Source organism: Haliotis rubra, unplaced genomic scaffold (assembly GCF_003918875.1).
Source record: "Haliotis rubra isolate DU_JTF1 unplaced genomic scaffold, ASM391887v1 Scf2420, whole genome shotgun sequence".
Taxonomy (NCBI): domain Eukaryota; kingdom Metazoa; phylum Mollusca; class Gastropoda; order Lepetellida; family Haliotidae; genus Haliotis; species Haliotis rubra.
Window position 1 is genome coordinate 1,520 of NW_025766471.1, and position 10,477 is coordinate 11,996.

The window sequence follows — 10,477 nt, forward strand, 5'->3', positions numbered from 1 at the left end:
GAACAATGTACATGACTTTCTCTGTCTTGCTCATGTCTGAGACATAACACAAGTTTAAAACCGTAAGTATTGAGGTCATTGCTATAATTTTATCATTTTGCTTAGTATCAATGCAAACAATATGATTTAATCTATTTCTGTATATGCATCGCATACCTTGGTCAGCTATTGACGTTTGGTGTTTAGCGTCTGAAACTTCAAAATGCAAATAGAAAATTACCATCAGCTTATTAACTTCAAACGTAAAATAAGAAATCATTTTGGGAATGGAAATATCTTTGTACTTTCTACAGCATTTCCTAAATTCTTGCAATGATGCATAAGAACACTACTGATGTGATGGCAAGACTTATGATCATTGGCAGTGCTACTCCAAGGCCAACACCGACACCAATGCCCAATCTATCGGACACTTGTGTTAAGCAAGAACATGCTGAAAAATATCAGATTTGACTTTTAGTGATGTGGATAAACTCTTTGGATCATTTAGGTGTATATTTGTTCATAGTGTTAATTATTTCAGTGTAACATATAATATATTATGAACCATACATTGTAATCTGTGCATGTTTGACAAATACACGTCAGTAATCAGGTCTTACTTTCTTGGCCTGCTGTCGTAGCGTCCCTGACTACTTTGCTGCTTGTTCCACGTATATTCCGTGCAGATATTTGGAACATGTACTCTGTGTTTGGTTTCAAACTATTGATGTGGGAGATTAGCCATTTTCCTTGTCCCGGATCCGGAATCCCTTGTTTCCAGACCCTCCAGTCGCTGCCAGATGCACGGTACTCAACACTGAACGTCTGTGGGGAGCCACCATCAAAGTTAGCCTGCCACTGAAGCCACACTGATGTTGATGTGATGTTGTGTATCACCGTCTCATCTGGAGCCAGTGGCGCACCTGCAGTTAAGTATCAATCCTCATTCACATTGGGAAGCCTCTAATTCCCAAGACTTGACATCTCTATTAACTGAATTTACTATTGTGTATGATGAACAAATGGAAACACAAATTGACATTTATGTTTCATTTAGCATAGTTGGGTTTTGTTCTGAAACGGGGCGGCTAGGTAGCCTATAGCTAGTGGTTTGCCCGAAGGCCCGGGTCCGATTCCCCACATGGGTACAATGTGTGAGGCCCATTTATTGTGTATCCCGCCGTGAAATTGCTGGAATATTGATAAAAGCTGCGTAAAACCATACTCTCGATCTCACACTCACTCTATCAATATGTGCACATCACCTGCAGGCGCTATGGTGTAAACTAGCTGTGTTCGCCCCACGTCGTTTGTAGCTTCAACAGAATACTTTCCATATTCTGACACCTGTCTGACCATCACTTGCAGCACTGACTGTTGCCCAGATGTGATGACCGTGTGGGATGTTGAGTTGGGTATCGGAATACGCTGATTATCTAGGTAGGCCAGCCACTTGAACACAGGCGGAGGGTTACATACAATAGCAGCTTTCAATGACGCCACTTCATTCAGGCCTCTGTACAATCGGCTGATGAAGGGGACCCGAGTGTCAAGCCTGGGAGCACCTAATACGTATTGAAGTGAGACGAAGATATGAACAGGGTCATTCTATCATTTCTTAACAATATGTTATAATGAAACGATAGCCAGCTTTCAAATATAGTAAAATGGAATCAATGAAAATATTGAATAAGGATCAAAATCATGGTTCGGTAATACTAAAAAACAGGAAACAATCTGCCATGTATACTGGAATTGTAATGAAACTAATACATTTTGGAATGAGCTTGAGATTTGGATCAATAAATCCCTCAACATGGAAATCAAAATAACAAAATTTTAGGATTGTTTTGGTGCTTCACAAGTCAACAAAATAATACTAAACCATATAAATGTTTATATCAAAAAAATTCTGAAAACCTTAGAATTCATCTTTCCTGAAGAAAACAATTTCTAAAAGAAACACTGACATGGACAATTTTGAGAAAAAATGGTTTCCTTTCATCCCATGTCTCAATATATGTTCAACCACCCTATAGAAGCTTGTTACATGTATCAGCTTATTTTACTTGTATGTTGCTTTTGTTTCTGGGGCGGAGACCCGGGTTCTATTCCCCACACGGTGTGTGGAACCCATTTCCGGTGTCCCCACCTTGATATTGCTGGAATATTGCTAAAGCGGCGTTAAACCATACTCACTCACTCACTCAATTACTCAATTATTTCTCTTACTATAATATCCTTGTAAGTATGTACTTAATAATTATCGCCAAAATATTGACTTACAGAGGACATCGACGTCATATGAAGCACGTGTTGTTGTTCGTGTGTGTCTGTTGTAAGCCGAGCAGACAAAGGTTCCGTTGTGGAGACACTCAACTCGTTGTATTGTGTAGGAGATGGTGTTGGTGTCTCCTTCTGCCAACGTGGTGTCGTTGTCAATGTTCCGCACGGTCAACTCTGCAGCTGGGTGGCTCACAACGTTGCAGTTTAGGGTCAGTGAGTCATTCTCAGTAACTTCTGACTTCTCAAACACGAGGACAGGGGTGTCTAAATCTGGAATAGTTGACATGAAACTTATATAGATATAGGTGACAGGTCTCATGTTTCGGTAATATGACGTTATGTTATTTTTCAGAACATTATCAATCACAGAAGGCAGAGGCATGTAGAATGTAGAATATACCCGATCGACTTTACTTGAGGCACATGATTTGTAAGTTTGTTCATTATTTAACGTCGCACTCAGCAATATTCCAGCTGTATGGTGGTGGTCTGTAAATAATCGCGTCTGGGCCACACAATCAACAACATTAGCATCGATCTACGCAAATGGCATACGATGACATGGTTCAGTGAACCTGACAACCCGATCCTGTTATTCGCTTCTTACGACAAGCAGGGGCTGCTGAAGACCAATTTTAACCCGGATCTTCGCGGGTCTTGGGGTACACGACGTGTCTGACTTACACTGAACATCCACAGACACCCGTGCTGTTGCTGTCCCCTGTTGTTCAGATCCTCCACTTGGTGACAGGGTGTTGCTGGCAGTACAGATGTAGATCCCTCCCTGACGCCTGCTGATGTTGCTTCTATCCAGCACAGCTCCAGTACTGACAGTAGACCCACCATAGGTCCACCTATAGCTTGTGTTTGACGGGTTGCCTGGTGTGGTGAAGCTGCTACAGTTTATCCTGAGACGAGATGATTCATTCACTTTGTAGACGCCCTGGAGTCCAGATATGGATGGCGCATCTGTCAACGGGTTTGATTAGAAATAAAAATGTCTTCTGAATGACAGCAACATATAAAATATAAAATTATAACATCGTCTTTTTCTTCTTTGAGAGAAGCTATACTCACAAAGTACATCCACACTGATCGAGGCTGAGTTTGAACCCTGGGTGTTGTTGACAGTACATGTATACTGCCCTCCCAGCCTCCTGCTGATGCTGCTTATATCAATCACAGACCCGGTACTGACAGTAGACCCACCATAGGTCCACCTGTAGGTTATTGCTGACGGATTGCCTGGAGTGGTGTAGGTGCTACAGTTTATCCAGAGACGGGTTAACTAGATGAGTTGGAAGGTGAACGGGAGACCAGATATTGATGGTGCATCTGGTTTAGTGTCAAAATTAGAACAAGTTACATTTGAATTTTAATCTATACCGCAACAGTATGAAAGACACTGCAAATTACAACTATGTTAAAGAACTACTGTTATGATTATTTTGTCATCAAACGTATGTTGTGATGCAATCGATATCACAGAAATTAGTACACATCTGTGCCTAAATGTACATTATTATGTAAATTTAAAGATACCCACTGGCTACGTTACATTTCCTGTGTACACTCACACAAAATGGTAGCATTGACGTCAGCATAACTACTTCCGGATACTCCATCCACTTCACACATGTATGTCCCAGCATGGCCGGAGGTCACGTGACTGGCAGGCAGCTGGATGTCGAGAGAGGAGGTGTAGTCACCTACAAACACGCCCTTGTTCTGCCAGGAGTCCAGGAACACAGTTGTTTGAGGAGACACTGATCCAGTGACTACCCTCACTGGAAAGCTGCCCTCTCTTTTCCTCCATGTGAACACAGTAACAACATCCCCAGGTGTCAAAGTGTAGCTGCATCTGAGAGTCAGAGCCTGCTGGTTGGGTATCCCTGTACCTCCTGACCCTGAGACAGTCACTGCTCCCTCAATCCCTGTGACAAAACTCTATGTCATAAGTACGAAAGCCCAATTGTGCCACTTTGATAGAATAAACATTTGTCACAGACATTTGTCACCTACCTGTGATTATTGCAATGAATATATGCAGCTTAACGATTACTTCAGGTGTCATCTTCACTGACCGCCAAGTCCGACTTTAACACTTCCCCTCCGACTGCTAAGGCTCAGGTCAACGCAGAAGTAGAGATTGCAATGTGAAAACAACCTGAAGTGTTCACAGGAAATAAAAGAACAGAAATAAACTTCCTGGTTGGCGTCTATAAATAGCGAGTCAAAGTCTGTAGCAGATCCCGTCTTAGCTCTGTCTTTGCCTGAAAACGAGATTGGTATACGTGAGAAAGTGTTTGATAAGATCAATCTAGCTGATTTGAAGAAAGAAGATGGTTTGGATACCTTGTTGACGTTTTTGGATAACAATTTGGGGAAAGATGACCTGGCAGATAGTTTGGATAAATTTGAAGATTTTGAGGACTATGAACGTGAATCTAGACAGTCAATTAATGAATTTATTTTAAAATTTGATCAAAGATACAACAAGATTTTGAGAAAGGGAATGAGTCTTCCACAAGAGATTCTTGCTTTCAAGTTACTCAAACGTGCAAAGATAAACAAAGAAGAGAAAATGTTGGTTATGACAGGCATGGACTATACTAAAAAGGAAGATTTGTATGATCAAGCTAAGGTTTCACTGAAGAAATTCCTCGGTCAGCAGGCAGGTGGTGGTTCAAGCTCAGCAGCATTTGCGAATATTAAGGTGGAACCAGCCTTCGTGGCTCAAGAAGAAGAAACATATTTTAGTGAGTCTGGCAGATCTCGTGGCAGATATTTCAGACCAAGAGGATTTGGTAATGGCAGAGGAAGAGGAAGTACTTGGAGAGGTCGACGACAGTCAGATCGAGCTATGAACCCTGTTGGTGCAAATGGTAAAACTTTAACTTGTCTTGCACGTGGTTCATTCCGACATCTAATTGCACATTGTCCTCACAGCTATGAAAACATGTCATCAAGAGTCAACTATACTGAAGGTGAACCAGTACAGACAGAAAAACAAGTGGTGCTGTTCACTGGAAGTATCAAGGAAGGTTTGGCTCAGTTAGGCAATGATGCTAGATCATGTGCAGTTTTGGACAGTGCATTTTCGAGTACAGTGTGTGGCAGAACATGGCTTAATGGATACATAGAGTCTCTGGATCAAGTTGACAAAGAAAAAGTGACAGTTTGCGATGGTGTAAAAGTGTTCAAGTTTGGAGGTGGTGAGATGCTGAAGTCACTGGGATATTATGAAATACCTGCCGGAAAAGCCTTCAGTATTAGAACAGATGTTGTGGATTCTGATATACCATTACTACTATCAATACATGCTATGAAGGAGGCACGAATCAAGTTGGATCTTGGGAATGATACAGCAGAAATTCTTGGACAGAAAGTGAATTTGAACTATACATCATCGGGTCACTACTGCATTCCAATTGACAAGAATGAGCAAATACCAATTGAAGAAGTCCATGCTGTGCTGCTTCACAAACTCGACAAAGACGAACGGTACAAGACTCTCTTGAAGTTACACAGACAGTTTGCTCATCCTCCAGAGAGAAAGCTTGTGGCCCTTCTTAAGGATTTTGGGGTCTGGAGAGAAGAGTTCCGGGACACTGTCCATGCAATTTATGAGCGGTGTCAGTTATGTAAGATTTAATAATAATAATAATAATAATAAGTCCATTTGTATAGCGCCCTATATCCAATCACCAAGTGGTTGCTCATGGCGCTAACTATATACATATTTACAATAGGAGTTCATTTAGAAGTCATAGTGCTTCTTGAACAGGAAAGTTTTTAGGTTAGACTGGAAGCTGGCTATTGAGGGGGACTCTTTGAGAGACACGTGCAGATTGTTCCAGAGGATAGCTGACAAGTAGGAAAAACGTCGGTGTCCATATGTCTTCAGACGTGCATTTGGGATGATGAGCAGCGACTGATTGGCTGATCTCAGAGTCCTGGTTGGAACATACTCCCTTACAAGACTAGAGAGATAGGATGGAGCTGCGTTGTTAAGACATCTGTAAGTCATGCTAAGTATTTTGTATTCTATCCTAGCTGGGAGTGGTAACCAGTGCAGACGCATGAGGATTGGGGAGATTTACACAAGAACACCAGCCAGACCTGCTGTTGCACTACCAATGGCATCGCAATTCAACGAGACAGTTGCTATGGACTTAAAGAAGTGGAGAAATGGATGGATTTTGCATTTAGTGGACATGTGGTCTAGATTAAGTGTGTCTGCCTTCATTACTCGGAAAACACCAAGTGAAGTGATTGACAAGATTATGACGCACTGCAGCTGGGTAGGAGCTGGATTAGGAGTGATGCAGAGTATCCTGACAGACAATGGAGGGGAGTTCAATGCCGAGGAGATAAGAGAGGTGGCTAGTATACTGAACATCCGAGTTCACACAACTGCTGCGGAAAGCCCATTTCAGAACGGACTATGTGAGAGAATCCACTCAGTGACTGATATGATGCTTGCTAGAATGGAGGAACAGTGCCCAGAAACACCTCTTGATATACTCCTGTGTTGGGCGAATATGGCTCGCAATGCTTTGCAAATGTGGCATGGTTTCAGTAGCTACCAGTTAGTGTTTGGGAAGAATCCAAACTTGCCAAACATCATGAGTGAAACGGTCCCAGCACTTGATGGTGTGACAAGAAGTGAGTCATTTGCTGAACATCTAAACGCTTTGCATGCAGCGAGGAAAGCATTTATCGCCTCAGAAGCAAATGAAAGGATCCGAAGAGCTTTGCGTTGCAAAATTAGAGCCTCGGAGGAAATATACCATCATGGTGATTTGGTGTATTACAAACGTGATGGCAGTGAAAAGTGGTCCAGGCAAGGTTGTGTTCCAAGATGGAAAAGTTGTGTTTGTTCGACACGGCGGGGTGTTTGTTAGAGTGTCACCAAATAGACTGATAAAATCAGGACTGGAATTTAAGTGTGATGGGAACACTGAAGAGAGAGAGAACCAGCTGCTAGCGCAACAGTTTAAGAGGTCATGGATTTGAGTGGGTGAGTGAGTGAGTTAATATTTAACGTCACATCGGCAATATTTCAGCCATATCGTGACGAGAACATGCGATATTAGAATGAAATATATGTATATTATAAAAAACCTGCCGACGAAGGACAGTAAAAATACTAGATAATCACAGCTATCAATATAAAACTAGCGAACAAAGCTAAAACATTCCAATTAAAGAAGACAATACAATGTAAAAATGGGCTATAAATCGCCAACAACTGAAGGTAGATCACCATACTAGAGACCATGGGGACTTACAGTGCCTTTGCTACCTGCATGGACCCTAGTTGGATTTACACCATCCCTTCAGCCATTGGCGACAGAAGAGAAATCTAGCCATAAATTAAAAACACACTTATTCTACGATTAAAAAGCAGGTACACTTAAATTGACTTTGAAAGTTTTGGGACTTCATGGATTTGAAGTGGACAGACTTGACATGCAGATTTCAGAAAGGATTGCAGGACACATGTCGAATTAAAACTCTCAAAATGATGAGACTAAGGTACAGGCAGCGGATAACATGACGGATGAAACAACAAACATGGATGAAGCCAAGGGAAGTAAAATCAGTTTGAAGAAGGATGACAAGATACAGTTCAAAGACACATCAGAAGATGATTGGGTGGTTGCTACAGTTGTGAGTAGAGGAGGCAAAGTGTCTGGGCGAAATAAGAATGTGTTCAACATATGTGCAGGTGATGGAGAAACTGTGACAAGTGTGAACCTTGACAAAGTGCATGACTGGATGAAAGTGATAGTCCATGATGTTAACGTGGTGACTATTCCAAGATCAAGATATTGATTGTGTGAAAGCGAAATGTGAAGAGCTTGGACGTTTACGAGAGTTTGATACATATGAAGAAGTTCAAAATTGTGGACAGCCTTGTATTTCCACTCGATGGGTAATATGTCAGAAGGGTGATAAAGTTAAAGCAAGGCTAGTGGCTAGGAGATTTGAGGAAGATGGTGTCTTTGATAGAGACTCGCCAACTGTCAGTAAGAGTGCATTACGAATTTTTTTAACTCTTGCAGTATGGCAAAACTGGGACATCAAAACCACGCTCTGCTAACCTGTGATTGACAATATATATGTTTAGGGTGTTTGCAGTACATTTCGTCATTGAAGTGTACGGGATAATGTATGAGGATATCAATGGGTTTCTGTTATAAAAGGCACTGAAATGTCCCCAATTGAAAGAACAGTAGACGGTTTGTACGCAAAGGTAATATTCTTGTCCACAAAAAGCACGGACATATATTATGGGGCAATGGAGAAGATATGTTACTGTGGTATTCTGTTACTGACGTTATTAACTGCTATATACAGATCAGTGTACAGACACCGTTTATGCTAGGGTTACACTATGTTCCCGGCGGCCACGGCAGCCCGTTTCGCCGAAACGTCGTGAAACGGGGACAAAACGGGATGGACGTGAGACAACGTAGGGGGACTGAATGAGCAAACGTGACAGTCCGTGAGTGCTGTGGATGCCGTGCCAGATTCGTAAACTGTTCAAAAATTTGCCATGGCAGTCACGGTGTCAATGAGAAACTTAGTAGGCTGTAGTAAAACGGAGGGAACGCAACAAAACATAACAGCACGTACTAGGCCGTAACAAAACTTGTAGACGTTCAGTGGTGGGTCCGTTGTGGGACGGGAGGCATGTGTATTCCCCGGTGTCTCACGGTCCTTTCAAGTTTTGTCACGTTCGGCCATGTTTTTGGGGGGCCGTTCTGTCACGATTGTTTTACCCTTGCTGCCCGTTTTGTCCCGGTTCTCACGACAAGCTAGGTTATATGGTAACTAATTCGTCCCGTTCTATCACGACGATTTACACTGCCGGCGAGATACGGCACGTTGCGTCCTCTGGCATTCCCTATCTGCAGCTGATGCTGACCTTCTTGCTGATGCAAGGACTCGATGTATGCCCCTGCAAACATACAAACGCAAAATCGTTTTCATCTTGGGGGCTCATGCTGCTCTTATCCCTCAGGATACAATGGCTGCTACAGTACAACCAGAAATTATTGAGAATTTAAAGATTGTAATTTTTTAATTTTTTCCACTCATTACTCACGTATTAAATGTGAATATTAGCAGAACATAACTCCAGATTCATTTATAAAAAGACAGGTGAACAGTTAGTATTTTGTCAAGTCACCATGAGCAGCAATGCAGGTTTCAATGCGGCGGGGCATACTACTGATCAAAGAAGTTAGAAAGTCGTGGTCCATGCTGTCCCAATATCGGACCACCTCTTCTTTCATTTCAGCAATATTTGTCAGATTGTTCTTATTGACACTTTCCTTCATAAGTCCCCATTTCTATTGGATTTAGGTCAGGGCTATAGCTTGGCCAATCTAATAATGTCATAGTTTGGGTCCGAAACCAAGCCGGTGAATGCTTTGAACGATGTTTTGGGTCGTTGTCCTGCTAGAAAATCCAAAAATGTCCATAGAGCACGTGAGCAGATGGAAGTAAATGTCCCTCAAGAATATCTGTGTACCGCTAACTGTTCATATTCCCTTCAAATACACAGAGGGGCGTTGCCCCTAACACAGATATGCCACCCCACACGTTAAATTTCGGACTGTCCTTTGGGCACTGATACAAAGGTTTTTCAGTTTGTTTGGTCCAGAATTTCAGTGTATTAGGAAACAGCCACACAGAACTTTCATCTGAGAAAATCACATTGTCCCAGTTAAATTTCTATGCTGTAAGCACCAGTTCAACCTTCGCTCCTTTAGTTCAGGTTTCATGATCTGTGATGGAATTCCTCGACTTTTCTGCCAACCCACTGCATGCAGCTCAGTTCTAATTGTCTCCTTACAGACAGCCACAGTTCCTCTATCAATCATATCCAGTCTTAAGTTTTCTAAACTCCTTTGTTTGTTTTTAGAAACAAGAATACCAAGCCACCTCCTGTCACTGACAGTCAATTTTCTAGGCCTCCCTGCGCCTCCCTGGTGCTCAATGCCATATCCATTTGCAATATTTTTCAAAACACGATAAACAGTGGACAAAGGGATGCCTGTTGTACTTGAAATCACTTTAGCTGATCTGATGTCCTTGTTATAATACTCTAAAATTCAACTTCCTCCTCTCTAAATCATCCATACTGAGGATCACTGAAAATCTCGTGTGCTAGCAAGTTAACAAAGGGGGATAA

The 10,477-nt window shown here is 42.0% G+C and overlaps 1 protein-coding gene across 1 annotated transcript; it reads right to left on the reverse strand.

Annotated features, from left to right (window-relative positions):
- Positions 1 to 299: 299 nt before the first annotated feature.
- Positions 300 to 4,426, reverse strand: LOC124278863 (neural cell adhesion molecule 2-like). Its single transcript, XM_046714647.1, has 6 exons — positions 4,291 to 4,426; positions 3,846 to 4,202; positions 2,269 to 2,538; positions 1,248 to 1,547; positions 603 to 905; positions 300 to 433 (listed from the first exon to the last, which is right to left on the reverse strand). The coding sequence occupies exons 1-6, from the start codon at positions 4,340 to 4,342 to the stop codon at positions 300 to 302; spliced, it is 1,416 nt and encodes a 471-aa protein (XP_046570603.1). The 5' UTR covers positions 4,343 to 4,426.
- Positions 4,427 to 10,477: the final 6,051 nt, after the last annotated feature.